General features: G+C 34.1%; 1 protein-coding gene and 13 non-coding genes across 15 annotated transcripts in view; 1 reads left to right on the forward strand and 13 right to left on the reverse strand.

Annotated features, from left to right (window-relative positions):
* LOC107445670 (transcription factor COE1) overlaps positions 1–6275 on the forward strand; it is a 41538-nt gene extending 35263 nt beyond the window's left edge. Inside the window, exons 12-13 of one of the 2 annotated variants that reach the window (XM_043039387.3) lie at positions 4138–4202; positions 6055–6275. In XM_043039387.3, coding sequence (XP_042895321.2) covers positions 4138–4167 — 30 coding nt within the window. In that variant the 3' untranslated portion in view covers positions 4168–4202; positions 6055–6275. Of the gene's footprint in view, positions 1–4099; positions 4203–6054 lie in introns of both variants that reach the window. The other variant, XM_016060120.4, reaches the window with a different exon arrangement.
* Positions 6276–10902: 4627 nt separating this feature from the next.
* On the reverse strand, positions 10903–10975 carry TRNAR-CCU (transfer RNA arginine (anticodon CCU)). The gene has a single exon. It is a non-coding gene; the product is annotated as a tRNA-Arg (tRNA).
* Positions 10976–11234: 259 nt separating this feature from the next.
* On the reverse strand, positions 11235–11307 carry TRNAR-CCU (transfer RNA arginine (anticodon CCU)). Its single transcript has one exon. It is a non-coding gene; the product is annotated as a tRNA-Arg (tRNA).
* A 262-nt stretch (positions 11308–11569) lies between these two features.
* TRNAR-CCU (transfer RNA arginine (anticodon CCU)) lies at positions 11570–11642 on the reverse strand. Its single transcript has one exon. It is a non-coding gene; the product is annotated as a tRNA-Arg (tRNA).
* Positions 11643–11902: 260 nt separating this feature from the next.
* Positions 11903–11975, reverse strand: TRNAR-CCU (transfer RNA arginine (anticodon CCU)). The gene has a single exon. It is a non-coding gene; the product is annotated as a tRNA-Arg (tRNA).
* A 260-nt stretch (positions 11976–12235) lies between these two features.
* On the reverse strand, positions 12236–12308 carry TRNAR-CCU (transfer RNA arginine (anticodon CCU)). Its single transcript has one exon. It is a non-coding gene; the product is annotated as a tRNA-Arg (tRNA).
* A 262-nt stretch (positions 12309–12570) lies between these two features.
* On the reverse strand, positions 12571–12643 carry TRNAR-CCU (transfer RNA arginine (anticodon CCU)). Its single transcript has one exon. It is a non-coding gene; the product is annotated as a tRNA-Arg (tRNA).
* Positions 12644–14233: 1590 nt separating this feature from the next.
* Positions 14234–14306, reverse strand: TRNAR-CCU (transfer RNA arginine (anticodon CCU)). The gene has a single exon. It is a non-coding gene; the product is annotated as a tRNA-Arg (tRNA).
* A 260-nt stretch (positions 14307–14566) lies between these two features.
* On the reverse strand, positions 14567–14639 carry TRNAR-CCU (transfer RNA arginine (anticodon CCU)). Its single transcript has one exon. It is a non-coding gene; the product is annotated as a tRNA-Arg (tRNA).
* Positions 14640–14900: 261 nt separating this feature from the next.
* On the reverse strand, positions 14901–14973 carry TRNAR-CCU (transfer RNA arginine (anticodon CCU)). Its single transcript has one exon. It is a non-coding gene; the product is annotated as a tRNA-Arg (tRNA).
* A 260-nt stretch (positions 14974–15233) lies between these two features.
* TRNAR-CCU (transfer RNA arginine (anticodon CCU)) lies at positions 15234–15306 on the reverse strand. The gene has a single exon. It is a non-coding gene; the product is annotated as a tRNA-Arg (tRNA).
* Positions 15307–15568: 262 nt separating this feature from the next.
* Positions 15569–15641, reverse strand: TRNAR-CCU (transfer RNA arginine (anticodon CCU)). Its single transcript has one exon. It is a non-coding gene; the product is annotated as a tRNA-Arg (tRNA).
* Positions 15642–15902: 261 nt separating this feature from the next.
* Positions 15903–15975, reverse strand: TRNAR-CCU (transfer RNA arginine (anticodon CCU)). The gene has a single exon. It is a non-coding gene; the product is annotated as a tRNA-Arg (tRNA).
* Positions 15976–16902: 927 nt separating this feature from the next.
* On the reverse strand, positions 16903–16975 carry TRNAR-CCU (transfer RNA arginine (anticodon CCU)). The gene has a single exon. It is a non-coding gene; the product is annotated as a tRNA-Arg (tRNA).
* Between the last annotated feature and the right edge of the window lie 1394 nt (positions 16976–18369).

Raw genomic sequence — 18369 nt, forward strand, 5'->3', positions numbered from 1 at the left:
GAATCCAATCAATTAAAAATGAAAACTGTTGCCAGCGCGAGAAAAGAAATATCATCGGTTTTATTGATACATACATACGTACGTATTAGCGTTTTATATAATACTAGGAGGCTCCGCCCCCTGCTCGCTAACGCTCGCCAACCCCCGAGAATTGCTACGCAATCCTATGTGGTTCACGCCGTGAACCATGGCTCGCTGCGCTCGCTCGCCAATGAACACAATGTTCTAGCACAAAGACATAATATATTTTCATCAAAGACATAGTATTTTATCATCAAAGACATAGTATTGTACTTATGTAGAAGAATTCTACCAATGTTCTTATTGGCTTTTAAAAAAGTATATTAGCTATTTAGATTGTGCATGGTGAAAAAATCAAAACATTAGCTAAATAAGAAGCATATTAGCAAAATAAATTATCAAATATTGCTTCACTAATATTCTGCATTTTAAAGCGTGAAAATTCAATGCATAAATAAACGCGAAATATAAAAAAAAATTCAATGCATTCAATTTTAACACTTAAACGTTTTTTAGACGTTTAGGTAGCTCCCAGTAGAAAAATATCAATTCAACAGCGGCCTTTTAAAGCATTCTCACTTCAATTAATTAATTAATTCCTAATTGAGTTTAAATTAAATATTGTCATGTTTTTAGTGCATGAATCTCAATTGAACAACCTGATAATGCTCACTCTGGTTATTGTTATCTGGTTGCTCACTACGTGCTCTTGCGCGCCGAATCCAATCAATTAAAAATGAAAACTGTTGCCAGCGCGAGAAAAGAAATATCATCGGTTTTATTGATACATACATACGTACGCATTAGCGTTTTATATAATATAGATAGATAGATATGTCTTTTGTGCAGTTTCTATTGACAGTAGTATGACCATGTTTTCAGAAGTAAAAAAGAATAGAATTTTGATGATTTCAATTTTCTTTGATGAAACAACTAAAATAGAACAATAAATAGACCTGAATTTCCCTTTCAATGGTACAAATAAATTTACTGTCTACTATTTTTCATATTTTCCTACTATATTAATTTCTTTTCACTTGTGAAAATGGAATTTCGCATTCTGTATTCACTCTATCTATTTTTAATGAATAAGCAATTAGAAATTAATTTCATAAATTATAGAAAAATATTTAATTCATTGAAAAACAAGGTTTTATATTAGTTTTTTTAAGTAAAAAATGGTAAGTAGTTAGTCAAAGACTTCTAGTGTGAACCTGCTTCTGCTTACTTGATTTATCAAAGTAGAAAATATTTTAATATAAAACTCTCTTTTATGCAATAAGTTTTAAATTTTTTTTGATAAATATTAAGTTAATTGATATTTATTAAGATTCAAATTAATATTGAGAGTTAGAAGATGTTTCTAAAATATTATTTTTCCTACTATGTTAAGTGTTTAAGATATAGTGTTGCATTTTCCAAAGATATACATAAACAATGGAATAGAAGGGTTTCTTGACTCTATATCTTATTTCGAAAGAGTATATTTTATTTTATTACTAGCGTTGAACAACTGATAAAAATCTGAGTTTATTACTATCAAATGTTCAACTCCATAACACAAAAAGTTCTTCATTGGCCTGTAATTTCGAACCCAAACCAGATGACAAAGGAGCTTCTGGATCAAGCATTGAGACAAGCTAGCCTTCGTGGAAGATTTTTTGATGGAGTTAACTCGCATTTAGAGAGGAAAATCACGAAAACCTCTCACAGTTAGCATGGCGGTAGCGTGATTCTAACTCATGGCCTGTCTACTACTGAGGAAATTTTATATCAACATTGTGGTCAGTGCGAGCCGGAGCAGAATTCGCATCAATCAGCCGCCATTGGGATTAGAACGTTCTAGCTCCTGAACTACCACGACCCTCTATGAAGTATAGTCGCGCATGAGCAAAACCTCGAATAGGGTTCTTAAAACCATTTAGAGAAATGCAAAAATTTCTCGCATATTTAAGAAAGTAGAGGAACAAAAATCTATTCGAAATTATTAAATAGGTAAGCGATACCAAAACCTGTTTGATTGTGAGAAGAAAAAGTAAGGAGGTAAAAATTGGTTATTAGAAGCACTTTCAATCAATAAAACTGATTTGATGTTTCTAACCCTGTTTTCATCAAAAGTGATTCAGCAAATTTAGCAAACGTTTTAGTTTTTTCCTCAGTGAAATATTAATTTGTTTACTCTTTTAACTATATTTGCTTAAATACATACTATACTAAAGAAATATAAATTAAGAATGGGTATATTGTAAATATTTTAATAAGTTATAATATTTTGATGTGTTTGTCATTTTGACTCAATAAAAAAAAATCCGAAATTACTACTGCGTGTTGAGAAATTATGCACACAAGTTCAAAGCTAAATACTTTTACTGGTTAAAGAAGCAGAAGGAATAGGCCAATCTTAATTTCGAAAAGATGTAATTTAAAATTTGTTGTGAAACTGATAAATTTAAACGATTATAAAATTGATTGTTGATGTAGTTAAATGTACTGGTAAGACTAAGAAATTTTGAAATAATCAACTTCAGTCAATAAATATTCAAACTTTGAATTACCCTCCTTCGCGAATTAAAAAAAATCACTGTATTTGCAAATAAATAAAAATAAATAAATTAAAATAAACTTGCGGTTAAAAATTAATAAAAGCATAATATTATGCGTGAAGCTGAGATAGCCTGGTTGGCAGGGTGCTAGACTCACGTTAGTGAAAACGGCAATCCGAATCCAGTCGGACGAAGACTCCTCCTGTAGTTTATTACTACACAGTGACTGGTGCTTGTTAAATCTTCCGGGTCATAAAGTCCTCTATGTTCCTATAAAAAATTATACCTCTGGGAGAACTGAATTAAAATTTGATCGTTCTCTGGTTCAGGTCAAAAATACTATCTGGGGATGAATGAATGGTTTTACGAATGGGTCTGCCCTATTAATGGGTGCGAAGTATAGGTGTGGCAGAAGTCGAATTCTTTGTTGCTAACCAGGAATATATATTACAGAAGGGAGGTCCCACTAAAAACAAATCAAGTAACGACGAAGTTTATTAATTAAGAAAGAATTTATTATGATAATGATACATGAAATATAGATTTCATTTAATAAGTAAAATTTTAAAACAAAATTTTTTTTAGCAGTCTGTCTTGTTAAAGAAAAGAAATTTCCGTTATACTTTTTATTAACATCATCATCGAGAAAAAGTGACTTCAGTGGAAGATGCATATGCTATGTAACATGCAGCCGACACATGATTTATGGTTTTAGATGTATAATAGAAGATCTATTTTCATAAATATGCAAAGAGCTAATGGCTAATATGAACATTTCTATTGGATTCATTCCTATCAATAGTCCCTGAAATACTACGCCTGGTAAAAAAAAAATCTTCCCTTTTACAAAAAAAAAAAAAAAAAAAAAAAAAAATATCAAGATAATGTTGAGTTTTAAAAACTTAGGAAAAATTTTTGGCAAGCAAAAATTAAGTCTATGTTTCCTTTTTTTTCAGACGCCCGGTGGCTGAGCGGTAGCGCTTCGCGCTGTCGTTCCACAAGTCCCTGGTTCGATCCCTGGACTGGACAAGGTAGACTCAGCCTTTCATCCCTTCAGTGGGTCGATAAATGAGTACCAAGCACGCTTAGGAACTAAACACTGGGGGTTCCGCGTTCGGCTGACCACCTGACCGGAACATCTGCTCCTGCACCGCAGAGCCGAAGGTCAAGAAAACTGAGGTGGACACAGTAGGCCTTGGCCCTATTTTGGCTGTCGCGCCGCTGAGTTTAGAGTTTTAGTTTAGTTTCCTTTTTTTTCATCAGAATGAGCTTGAATGATAAATAGTCGATTCGGTCTACGATCTACATGGTACGCATCAAACAACGCATTAATACATTCCTAACTGATTTCAGCTGCGTCATCTATGAAAGGCTTAACAAAATAGAATAGTTAAATCCCTTCATCTACTATGTTTGATATTATAGTAGTTTAATAGTTTTTGTAAGACATTTCGAATGCACTAACTTAATAAATAGATATTAAATTCAGATTGAGTGACACTATTTTTTATGAAGTATTTATTCTCTTTTTACAGTTTACTATCACTGCTAATGCTCCTATACTCCCATTTAGCAGTTCGTCAAATTCAGCAGTCACCTGTGATGAAAGCACTATTAACTACTCCAATAGTTTTCAAAGTGAGTACTTTTTGTAATCTTGAACTTGTAAAATCCCATATAAACCATTTGGCGCACATGATACACTGGTGTCCTTCTTATATATTTTTTACTGACGCTCTAATTACAAGCACAAATATATTTTGATATTTTTTAATCGTGAAACACAGTCTAATAGTTACTAAAAAGATTTGTTAGATTATCGGAATTTTATTTGTAATAAAATATAAAATCCAAAAAACATAGTTGAGAAAATTTTGTTTTCATTCATCGAAATTCCTCAATAATTGATTTCGTAAATTAAAATAATTTCAGTGATGAATAACAGTTTCTAGTTGACCTTAATTAACTGCAAATGAGTGATAATTTGAGAAATTATTGTTTGTATTGTTTAGAAAATTTCACATTTTAACGTTTAATAGGACACCGATAAACGAATTAGGCAGACATAAACCGAATTGGATAAAATTCAAATTCTCAAGTGCTATACAAAACTCAAATTTTCTGCAATGGACAGATTGCGTGGTAATGAGACTTTCGGGAAGCTTCATATTGGGATCTCTGCTCTATCACTAGTCGAGATTGCTTACATTTTTCTTTATCCCTTCTCCAGTTTTGCCAATTCACTTATATTTGGTTCATATGCCGTTTAAGTAACATAAATGGTGATTAATTTCAATATTTCAATCTCTTTCTCTATATATAAGGTTCTTAAAAAAGTGTATGGTTTTGCTTTATGTAATCCATGCTACTCCACCACCGTGGCTTAGCCATAGGTGCTCTCTGGGTAACGAGTAGAAGTAAGAGAGACTCTCTGGGTAAGAGAGTAGAATTTCTGGCAGTTCTGATGCAAATGGGAAATAGACCCAAGTGCCCGCCATTGACCGAAAAAAAAATTAATAAATTACGTAATCATCTTTGGTGAACGAATTATCCGTGTAGTGGATTTGGATCAAATTGTTAATTTACATATTTTACTCTTTTTAATTTGACGCAAAAGATAAAAGGGGGAATATTAGGATAATCTTGCTCTCGCAGATGACTTTTATAGTGAAATTAACCCATGTTTTTATTACCAGGGAGAGGAAAACCACAAAAATCTGCAATGGCTATTCTGGTGCTAATTGCTGTAACCAGTGCTGCCCAACACTGAAAATTCGACCATCTTCTACCGTTGATATTTAATCCGGTTTACTTATATCTTGCGTATACTCTGTAGAAATTAAAATACTGTTATATGCGTACACTATTCGAAATTTCAATGCTTTTTGAACCGCAACATTATTCAAATTTTCTGCAAAGTTATTACGGTGCTCATTATTTTCCAAATTACACAATCTTAAACTTGATTGCAAGCTTAACTTGTTACTTGTATGGGAACATGGTTCAAATTAACACCTTATTAAGATTGCAAAAAATTTGCGAGACGTAACCTGAATATGGAATCAAGTTGTACCATATTACTGCACATATTTAATGTCTTAAATCTGAAGCCCTCCTAAAATTTGATCACATAAAAATTGCACGAAGTTATAGTTCAACAAAAAACTTTATGCTAAAATAAGTGTGCTCATTTTCTGTTACTCTGTTGCTATTGGAGGCGCGTGCGAAATCAGATTTTAACGTTTGATTTAAGACTAATTGAAAATAACGCATTAATTTGGAGAATCATTAATTAATGCAAATTCGCTTTGTTGGTTGGTTATTCTTCGGTCTTCAAATTATCTTTAGCGAACAAATCGTTCATTGGCAAAAGATAAGATTAAAATAAAAAGCAATTATAAATTAAACTAATACTGTAAAATTTATGATTTTATTATGCTCAATAAATATATTTTGTTCTAAAATTAGTAACTTAACTTTTGTTTTTCAGATCAAAATACTCAAATCTGTTTTACAAACACTCCTCCACAATCCCCTACCGGAGTGGCTTACGGCTTCATGCACAGCTACAACTCCCACAGAAACGAAATGCTAATGATGGAACAGCGAACATATGACAGTGATAATCTGTATGATGATTGTATGCTGCCTGGTAAAAGGCGTCGCACATAGACTGTTGTAACTTCTCAATAAAAATGCGTCTCATATTTATTTTAATTGTCTTAACCCCTTCCTTCTCGCTCCCGTGAAAATGACGGGGTGAGGTTTCGCCCTCTATTTCTCGCTCCCGTGATATTTCCGGGCTGTAATGTTCAGTAGTAACAAGCCAATAGGAATAAAACTAGTTCATTTCCTTTGACCGAAAAAAATTTTATTTCTCATTTTGCACACCAGATGGCAGTACCAAGATATTTTTACGGTAATTGTAGATAGTTAATTTACATTAAACTAGATGTCAGCACTAATCAAATACGTGTATTTGTGACATGTGATAAAAAAATAGGTACTTTTATGACCGTTTTCTTGAAAATTAACCGATTGTTAAGGGGTTAACTAGAAATATTCATTCTGATACATTGTTTCATGCATGGAACACGATTGCATTATTTAGTACACTTAAAATAAATGTGAATGTACTAGGTAGAATATGATCCTTTTTTAATTTCAATTTTCATAACATCTTTAAAGAAATAATCTTTGTATTCCAATAATGATTCAAAGCGAGTTAAAAATCGAAATTCAAATCATCTTCAAAACAAAGACTGTTTCCTTAAGACGAGGAAACTTTCTGGTGTTTCCCCGTAAGCTGACGATTCATACACTCAATGAACAACTACTCAAATTTTTACTTTATGAAGTAGCTAAGTTAACTGAATGCTGCTTCTTTGATGCTTCTGATGCTGCTTTGGCTTCGTTATTGATCTGAATATAATCAAAAACCGGTTCCGAAGCGTGCGAGGGGACTTTCCCTTTTTCAAACATGCACAAATCACAGCTTGTTGCTGGCTGTTTTTCGAAGTCTCCGTCGTAAGATGAAATGATGCTTTTTTGTGAATAATATGATATTTTTATAACTGGTGTGAGTTTGCAGCAGTTACTCATGATTGTTAGGTCATGTTTAGCCTTTCTAAAACTAGCGTCGTCATATTTTGAAGATGGCGCAAAACGACAATATGGAGAAAAGCCACAGTTACATGAAAATGAAAAGCATTTGTGGTCTAATTTTTGAATACTTAAAAACTGATAGCAATGCTGCATTAATGTCAACTTCTTCAAATCAATTCCAATCAAACAAGTCATCTGGTTCCTAACAGGTCACGGACCTTTTCCTTCTTTCTCTCATTACCTGCATATCTCGGATACAAACCTTTGTGCCTATGGTCAACCAGAGCATTACTTATCAACTTGTCTTTACACAATATCGTGGCATGCACGTCTTCCAAACATTAATAATTTATATATTTGGCAAAAAAACTTTCTTACAAATAAAACATTAAACTATAAAATTAGCGTAATGAATTTTCTAGCCGAAAACGACTTCTTATTAAAATTTTAATTAAACCTGACTTTCTAAGTAATCTTGAAAGTGTTTAACAGTTTTTGATTTTGTCCTTCATTATACATTTCATTCGTTTACACTTTCTTTATTCTTTTTCTTTTTGTTTCTCTTTTTCAATTATTATGTAACAAAATTCGTTTCGTTTATTGTTCTTTTTGTTTCATTTTTTTTCTTTATTTTTTAAATTAACTAATCTGATACACATTATTGTCATCTGTATTGCGCAATTGTGCTTTGTAATTGTGGTGCAGTTATGAATTTTGTAATTGTTTGCTTATGTGTTGTGTATTGTGCGAGGTAGACTGTCGGCCAGACGTGGACTATACGGTTAAGGGTTTTGCAAACTCAGGTACGTGTCCACGTCTGGAAGAAAAGAAAAAAAGAAAAAAAGCAATGCTGCATTACCTGGGCTCATAAAAACTTGCAAACATTGAAAATAAGGCAGTAATTTCGATATTTTTCATCTAGGCTAGAAAAATGTCACCAAATTGGCAATTAGGAATATTTAATAACTTTAAAAATATTTAAGTTATTTGTCTGTTCTAAAGATCCAGATAATTCTTTCCGGCAAGATTATGTATAAAGTTTAAAATCATTGCATTGATTCAAGTTTAAGGCACTTAAACTGTAGCTTTTTCATTTTTCTTGGCGACAAAGCTTCCAAAAACAGCGTTGAGAAGGAAGATGACAGAAATGAAAGATTTGCTGTTTTCTTAGATGATTTTTTCTCACCAAACATCCATATTAGTTACGAAGCTTGTATAAATGACAGTGTTGGCTGAGAAATTGTCAATGGTGCTGCTGACAATGCTTAATGTAGCATGTTAGATCATTGCAGCTGAGATACTTGCGCAATCATCTGGTTTTTGTATCTAGACAGCACCATGGTGTTTCTGCAAGTGAAGGTTATTTTAAAAACATCAATAGTTTTCTCATATAGCAGTGACATTTGCTGAGCACTTAATAGCTAAATTTGAAACATGGTGAGAATAAATAATCTAGTTCCTTAAGCAGAACACAAGAAATCATGCATTTCAGTTTACATCCGTTTTTAATTGGTTTTTCAAAAATAACTGAATCTTTCTTCAGATACTCGGCTCATTTTATGACTATTGTTATGAACTAATTATGAAACATACAGTACAATGTAAAAAATGTAAATGGTCCCGAAAGTATAAAGGTACAATTTTCAATTTAATTTTTCATCATCTTTAGAGAACTTATTCTCCCATGCCAATATTAGTGTCCAAAATTCGCAAAAAAATCGTAATTTAAATTAATTTCGCAAGACTTCAAAAGATTAGTTTCCTAAACACGGGGACAATCAGAAGCTTTGATTGAAGTGTGACACAGGTGACAGAGATGAAAAAATTAAAAGAAATTAAGGAAGAATTTTAAAAAAATTAAGAAAAAATTATAAAAATTGAAAATTAAAAATATTTTTTCTTTCTTTTTTGAAACAATAAAGAAATATTTATGAATTATTTACAGATTTGAACTTCGAACATATAAAAAAAATAAAATATTATGTTCAAATTTTTCCGAAATTTTTAAAAAAATAATCCCTTGAGACATAATTTTTGCAGATCCCTTATAAAAAGCATCCTCGCGTGGGATATAATTTCTTAAAAATAAAGCATATAATTTTATTGAAATTTTGAATATTTCTTTCAGATATTGCACGTAAGAAAAGAAAACTGATATCGGAATTCATGGTTGAGTTGCATTTAAAGCAAATAAGATTTTTGGAATCAGAAACAAATCAGACCATATATTGAGAAAAAAAAGATATTATCTTTTGATCGATGCCTGCATAATTTTACTTTGAGGTAATGTGCTAAGTTTCAATAAGATAGATTCATAAGTTTAGAGAAAGTGTGTTTTCCAGAGGTTTAAATTAGAGTTTTAAGAAAACTCCCTCTCTTTCTTTCAGAGAGTTACTACGATTGACTTAATTTTTAAAAAAAAGTGAAATGTTGTACTATGATAAATTCTACAATAATTAACGACATTAACATTTACCTAAAAAAAGAATTTTAAGACTTCAGAAATTAAAATGAAAGAGTACAACGTTTTTAAGAGATAGTAGAAAAAGCCATTAAATTGTTAGACAACTTCTTTTCGATGTTCGGACTGTACAAGTCCCACATATAAGACAAACATCAAAGAACAATATTCTCCTGCTGTCTCAGAATTCCAAAGAACGATGAGGGAAAATACTCATCTACCCACGGCGGGACTCGAACCCACAATCCCCGGTTTAGGAGACCGATGCCTTATCCATCAGGCCAACGGCCTCAACAATATCGATCAAAAGTAAAAAAGACTTAATATAGAGCACTTTTTTAAATGAATTTAATCTTAATATTTGATATTCGCTTTTAGTTTCTCTAAACAAGACTCACACTTCTCAAGGAATTATTAACTAATATTGATTTAAAATAGTAGAAAAAGACTGTAAATTGTGAGACAACTTGTTTTTGAGGTGCGGACTGTACAAAGCCCTAATATAAGACAAACATGAAATATCAATATTATCTTGTTGTCTCAGGATTCCAAAGAATGATTAAAAAAAAAACACTCATCTACCAACGGCGGGATTCGAACCCGCAATCACCAGTTTAGGAGACCGATGCATTATCCATTAGGCCACGCGAGCTCGACAACATCGATCAAAAGTAAATAAAATTTAAAATAGAGCACTTTTTAAATGAATTTGATCTTAATATTTGATGTTCGCTTTTAGTTTCTCTAAAAAGGATTCACACTTCTCAAGGAATTATTAACTAATATAGATGTAAAATAGTAGAAAAAGACTGTTAATTGTTAGACAAATTGTTTTTGAGGTCAAGACTGTAAAATACCCCAATATAAGACAAACATGAAATATCAATATTATCTTGCTGTCTCAGAATTCCAAAGAATGATTAAAAAAAAATACTCATCTACCAACGGCGGGACTCGAACCCGCAATCCCCAGTTTAGGAGACCGATGCATTATCCATTATGCCACGCGGGCTTGACAACATGGAGAGAAAGAAAATAAAACTCACTTTGGAGCACTTTTTAAGTAAATTTGATATTGGCTATTACTGTCTCTAGAGAGGATTTGCACTTATTAAGGAATTATTAACTACTATTGGTTTAAAATAGTTAAATTGTTAGACAAGTTCTTTTGAGGTTCGGACTGTTCAAGTCCCCAATATAAGACAAGCATGAAATAACAATATTGTCTTGCTGTCTCAGAATTCCAAAAAAGGAAGGAAAAAAATACTAATCTACCCACGGCGGGACTCGAACCCGCAATCCCCGGTTTAGGAGACCGATGCCTTATCCATTAGGCCACGCGGGCTTGACAAGATGGATAGAAAGAAAATAAAACTTACTATGGAGCACTTTTAAAATAAATTTGATTTTGGTTTTACTGTCGCTAGAGAGGATTTGCACTTATCAAGGAATTATTAACTACTATTGGTTTAAAATAGTTAAATTGTTAGACAAGTTCTTTTGAGGTTCGGACTGTTCAAGTCCCCAATATAAGACAAGCATGAAATAACAATATTGTCTTGCTGTCTCAGAATTCCAAAAAAGGATGAAACAAAATACTCATCTACCCACGGCGGGACTCGAACCCGCAATCCCCGGTTTAGGAGACCGACGCCTTATCCATTAGGCCACGCGGGCTTGACAAGATGGATAGAAAGAAAATAAAACTTACTATGGAGCACTTTTTAAATAAATTTGATATTGGCTGTTACTGTCTCTAGAGAGGATTTGCATTTATCAAGGAATTATTAACTACTATTGGTTTAAAATAGTTAAATTGTTAGACAAGTTCTTTTGAGGTTCGGACTGTTCAAGTCCCCAATATAAGACAAGCATGAAATGACAATATTGTCTTGCTGTCTCGGAATTCCAAAAAAGGATGAAAAAAAAAATACTCATCTACCCACGGCGGGACTCGAACCCGCAATCCCCAGTTTAGGAGACCGATGCCTTATCCATTAGGCCACGCGGGCTTGACAAGATGGATAGAAAGAAAATAAAACTTACTATGGAGCACTTTTTAAATAAATTTGATTTTGGCTTTTACTGTCTCTAGAGAGGATTTGCACTTATCAAGGAATTATTAACTACTATTGGTTTAAAATAGTTAAATTGTTAGACAAGTTCTTTTGAGGTTCGGACTGTTCAAGTCCCCAATATAAGACAAGCATGAAATAACAATATTGTCTTGCTGTCTCAGAATTCCAAAAAAGGATGAAAAAAAATACTAATCTACCCACGACGGGACTCGAACCCGCAATCCCCGGTTTAGGAGACCGATGCCTTATCCATTAGGCCACGCGGGCTTGACAAGACGGATAGAAAGAAAATAAAACTTACTAAGGAGCACTTTTAAAATAAATTTGATTTTGGCTTTTACTGTCTCTAGAGAGGATTTGCACTTATCAAGGAATTATTAACTACTATTGGTTTAAAATAGTTAAATTGTTAGACAAGTTCTTTTGAGGTTCGGACTGTTCAAGTCCCCAATATAAGACAAGCATAAACTAACAATATTGTCTTCCTGTCTCAGAATTCCAAAAAAGGATGAAACAAAATACTCATCTACCCACGGCGGGCCTCGAACCCGCAATCCCCGGTTTAGGAGACCGATGCCTTATCCATTAGGCCACGCGGGCTTGACAAGATGGATAGAAAGAAAATAAAACTTACTATGGAGCACTTTTTAAATAAATTTGATTTTGGCTTTTACTGTCTCTAGAGAGGATTTGCACTTATCAAGGAATTATTAACTACTATTGGTTTAAAATAGTTAAATTGTTAGACAAGTTCTTTCGTGGTTCGGACTGTACAAGTCCCCAATATAAGACAAACATGAAATAACAATATTGTCTTGCTGTCTCAGAATTCCAAAGAATGATGAAAAAAATAACACTCATCTATCCACGGCGGGACTCGAACCCGCAATCCCCGGTTTAGGAGACCGATGCCTTAACAATTAGGCCACGCGGGCTTGAAAAGATGGATAGAAAGAAAATAAAACTTACTATGAAGCACTTTTTAAATAAATTTGATTTTGGCTTTTACTGTCTCTAGAGAGGATTTGCACTTATCAAGGAATTATTAACTACTATTGGTTTAAAATAGTTAAATTGTTAGGCAAGTTCTTTCGAGACTGTACAAGTCCCCAATATAAGACAAACATGAAATAACAATATTCTCTTGCTGTCACAGAATTCCAAAGAATGATGAAAAAAATAACACTCATCTATCCACGGCGGGCCTCGAACCCGCAATCCCCGGTTTAGGAGACCGATGCCTTATCAATTAGGCCACGCGGGCTTGGCAAGATGGATAGAAAGAAAATAGAACTTACTATGGAGCACTTTTTAAATAAATTTGATATTGGCTGTTACTGTCTCTAGAGAGGATTTGCACTTATCAAGGAATTATTAACTACTATTGGTTTAAAATAGTTAAATTGTTAGACAAGTTCTTTTGAGGTTCGGACTGTTCAAGTCCCCAATATAAGACAAGCATGAAATAACAATATTGTCTTGCTGTCTCAGAATTCCAAAAAAGGATGAAACAAAATACTCATCTACCCACGGCTGGACTCGAACCCGCAATCCCCTGTTTAGGAGACCGATGCCTTATCCATTAGGCCACGCGGGCTTGACAAGATGGATAGAAAGAAAATAAAACTTACTATGGAGCACTTTTTAAATAAATTTGATATTGGCTTTTACTGGCTCTAGAGAGGATTTGCACTTATCAAGGAATTATTAACTACTATTGGTTTAAAATAGTTAAATTGCTAGACAAGTTCTTTTGAGGTTCGGACTGTTCAAGTCCCCAATATAAGACAAGCATGAAATAACAATATTGTCTTGCTGTCTCAGAATTCCAAAAAAGGATGGAAAAAAATACTCATCTACCCACGGCGGGATTCGAACCCGCAATCCCCGGTTTAGAAGACCGATGCCTTATCCATTAGGCCACGCGGGCGTGACAAGATGGATAGAAAGAAAATAAAACTTACTATGGAGCACTTTTTAAATAAATTTGATTTTGGCTTTTACTGTCTCTAGAGAGGATTTGCACTTATCAAGGAATTATTAACTACTATTGGTTTAAAATAGTTAAATAGTTAGACAAGTTCTTTCGAGGTTCGGACTGTACAAGTCCCCTATATAAGACAAACATGAAATAACAATATTGTCTTGCTGTCTCAGAATTCCAAAAAATGATGAAAAAAATAACACTCATCTATCCACGGCGGGACTCGAACCCGCAATCCCCGGTTTAGGAGACCGATGCCTTATCAATTAGGCCTCGCGGGCTTGACAAGATGGATAGAAAGAAAATAAAGCTTACTATGGAGCACTTTTTAAATAAATTTGATTTTGGCTTTTACTGTCTCTAGAGAGGATTTGCACTTATCAAGGAATTATTAACTACTATTGGTTTAAAATAGTTAAATTGTTAGACAAGTTCTTTTGAGGTTCGGACTGTTCAAGTCCCCAATATAAGACAAGCATGAAATAACAATATTGTCTTGCTGTCTCAGAATTCCAAAAAAGGATGAAACAAAATACTGATCTACCCACGGCGGGACTCGAACCCGCAATCCCCGGTTTAGGAGACCGATGCCTTATCCATTAGGCCACGCGGGCTTGACAAGATGGATAGAAAGAAAATAAAACTTACTATGAAGCACTTTTTAAATAAATTTGATATTGGCTGTTACTGTCTCTAGAGAGGATTTGCATTTATCAAGGAATTATTAACTACTATTGGTTTAAAATAGTTAAATTGTTAGACAAGTTCTTTTGAGGTTCGGACTGTTCAAGTCCCCAATATAAGACAAGCATGAAATAACAATATTGTCTTGCTGTCTCAGAATTCCAAAAAATGATGAAACAAAATACTCATCTACCCACGGCGGGACTCGAACCCGCAATCCCCGGTTTAGGAGATCGATGCCTTATCCATTAGGCCACGCGGGCTTGACAAGATGGATAGAAAGAAAATAAAACTTACTATAGAGCACTTTTAAAATAAATTTGATTTTGGCTTTTACTGTCTCTAGAGAGGATTTGCACTTATCAAGGAATTATTAACTACTATTGGTTTAAAATAGTTAAATTGTTAGACAGGTTCTTTTGAGGTTCGGCCTGTTCAAGTCCCCAATATAAGACAAGCATGAAATAACAATATTGTCTTGCTGTCTCGGAATTCCAAAAAAGGATGAAAAAAAAATACTCATCTACCCACGGCGGGACTCGAACCCGCAAACCCCGGTTTAGGAGACCGATGCCTTATCCATTAGGCCACGCGGGCTTGATAAGATGGATAGAAAGAAAATAAAACTTACTATGGAGCACTTTTAAAATAAATTTGATTTTGGCTTTTACTGTCTCTAGAGAGGATTTGCACTTATCAAGGAATTATTAACTACTATTGGTTTAAAATAGTTAAATTGTTAGACAAGTTCTTTTGAGGTTCGGACTGTTCAAGTCCCCAATATAAGACAAGCATGAAATAACAATATTGTCTTCCTGTCTGAGAATTCCAAAAAAGGATGAAACAAAATACTCATCTACCCACGGCGGGACTCGAACCCGCAATCCCCTGTTTAGGAGACCGATGCCTTATCCATTAGGCCACGCGGGCTTGACAAGATGGATAGAAAGAAAATAAAACTTACTATGGAGCACTTTTTAAATAAATTTGATATTGGCTTTTACTGGCTCTAGAGAGGATTTGCCCTTATCAAGGAATTATTAACTACTATTGGTTTAAAATAGTTAAATTGTTAGACAAGTTCTTTTGAGGTTCGGACTGTTCAAGTCCCCAATAAAAGACAAGCATGAAATAACAATATTGTCTTGCTGTCTCGGAATTCAAAAAAAGGATGAAAAAAAAAATACTCATCTACACACGGCGGGACTCGAACCCGCAATCCCCGGTTTAGGAGACCGATGCCTTATCCATTAGGCCACGCGGGCTTGACAAGATGGATAGAAAGAAAATAAAACTTACTATGGAGCACTTTTTAAATAAATTTGATTTTGGCTTTTACTGTCTCTAGAGAGGATTTGCACTTATCAAGGAATTATTAACTACTATTGGTTTAAAATAGTTAAATTGTTAGACAAGTTCTTTTGAGGTTCGGCCTGTTCAAGTCCCCGATATAAGACAAGCATGAAATAACAATATTGTCTTGCTGTCTCGGAATTCCAAAAAAGGATGAAAAAAAAATACTCATCTACCTACGGCGGGACTCGAACCCGCAATCCCCGGTTTAGGAGACCGATGCCTTATCCATTAGGCCACGCGGGCTTGACAAGATGGATAGAAAGAAAATAAAACTTACTATGGAGCACTTTTTAAATAAATTTGATATTGGCTTTTACTGTCTCTAGAGAGGATTTGCACTTATCAAGGAATTATTAACTACTATTGGTTTAAAATAGTTAAATTGTTAGACAAGTTCTTTTGAGGTTCGGACTGTTCAAGTCCCCAATATAAGACAAGCATAAAATAACAATATTGTCTTGCTGTCTCAGAATTCCAAAAAAGGATGAAAAAAATACTAATCTACCCACGGCCGGACTCGAACCCGCAATCCCCGGTTTAGGAGACCGATGCCTTATCCATTAGGAAACGCGGGCTTGACAAGATGGATAGAAAGAAAATAAAACTTACTATGGAGCACTTTTTAAATAAATTTGATTTTGGCTTTTACTGTCTCTAGAGAGGATTTGCACTTATCAAGGAATTATTAACTACTATTGGTTTAAAATAGTTAAATAGTTAGACAAGTTCTTTCGAGGTTCGGACTGTACAAGTCCCCAATATAAGACAAACATGAAATAACAATATTGTCTTGCTTTCTCAGAATTCCAAAAAATGATGAAAAAAATAACACTCATCTATCCACGGCGGGACTCGAACCCGCAATCCCCGGTTTAGGAGACCGATGCCTTATCAATTAGGCCTCGCGGGCTTGACAAGATGGATAGAAAGAAAATAAATCTTACTATCGAGCACTTTTTAAATAAATTTGATTTTGGCTTTTACTGTCTCTAGAGAGGATTTGCACTTATCAAGGAATTATTAACTACTATTGGTTTAAAATAGTTAAATTGTTAGACAAGTTCTTTTGAGGTTCGGACTGTTCAAGTCCCCAATATAAGACAAGCATGAAATAACAATATTGTCTTGCTGTCTCAGAATTCCAAAAAATGATGAAACAAAATACTCATCTACCCACGGCGGGACTCGAACCCGCAATCCCCGGTTTAGGAGACCGATGCCTTATCCATTAGGCCACGCGGGCTTGACACGATGGATAGAAAGAAAATAAAACTTACTATGGAGCACTTTTTAAATAAATTTGATTTTGGCTTTTACTGTCCCTAGAGAGGATTTGCACTTATCAAGGAATCATTAACTACTATTGATTTAAAATAGTTAAATTGTTAGACAAGTTCTTTTGAGGTTCGGACTGTTCAAGTCCTCAATATAAGACAAGCATGAAATAACAATATTGTCTTGCTGTCTTAGAAATCCAAAAAAGGATGAAAAAAAATACTCATCTACCACGGAGGGACTAGATCCCGCAATCCCCGGTTTAGGTGACCGATGCCTTATCCATTAGGCCATGCGGGCTTGACAAGATGGATAGAAAGAAAATAAAACTTACTATGGAGCACTTTTTAAATAATTTTGATTTTGGCTTTTACTGTCTCTAGAGAGGATTTGCACTTATCAAGGAATTATTAACTACTATTGGTTTAAAGTAGTTAAATTGTTAGACAAGTTCTTTTGAGGTTCGGACTGTTCAAGTCCCCAATATAAGACAAGCATGAAATAACAATATTGTCTTGCTGTCTCAGAATTCCAAAAAAGGATGAAAAAAAAATACTCATCTGACCACGGCGGGACTCGAACCCGCAATCCCCGGTTTAGGAGACCGATGCCTTATCCATTAGGCCACGCGCGCTTGACAAGATGGATAGAAAGAAAATAAAACTTACTATGGAGCACTTTTTAAATAAATTTGATTTTGGCTTTTACTGTCTCTAGAGAGGATTTGCACTTATCAAGGAATTATTAACAACTATTGGTTTAAAATAGTTAAATTGTTAGACAAGTTCTTTTGAGGTTCGGACTGTTCAAGTCCCCAATATAAGACAAGCATGAAATAACAATATTGTCTTGCTGTCTCAGAATTCCAAAAAATGATGAAACAAAATACTCATCTACCCACGGCGGGACTCGAACCCGCAATCCCCGGTTTAGGAGACCGATGCCTTATCCATTAGGTCCCGCGGGCTTGACAAGATGGATAGAAAGAAAATAAAACTTACTATGGAGCACTTTTTAAATTAATTTGATTTTGGCTTTTACTGTCTCTAGAGAGGATTTGCACTTATCAAGGAATTATTAACTACTATTGATTTAAAATAGTTAAATTGTTAGACAAGTTCTTTTGAGGTTCGGACTGTTCAAGTCCCCAATATAACACAAGCATGAAATAACAATATTGTCTTGCTGTCTTAGAATTCCAAAAAAGGATGAAAAAAAAACTCATCTACCCTCGGCGGGACTCGATCCCGCTATCCCCGGTTTAGGAGACCGATGCCTTATCCATTAGGCCACGCGGGCTAGACAAGATGGATAGAAAGAAAATAAAACTTACTATGGAGCACTTTTTAAATAAATTTGATT

Source organism: Parasteatoda tepidariorum, chromosome 6 (assembly GCF_982258835.1).
Source record: "Parasteatoda tepidariorum strain Cologne lab strain chromosome 6, Ptep-v5.0, whole genome shotgun sequence".
Classification (NCBI taxonomy): domain Eukaryota; kingdom Metazoa; phylum Arthropoda; class Arachnida; order Araneae; family Theridiidae; genus Parasteatoda; species Parasteatoda tepidariorum.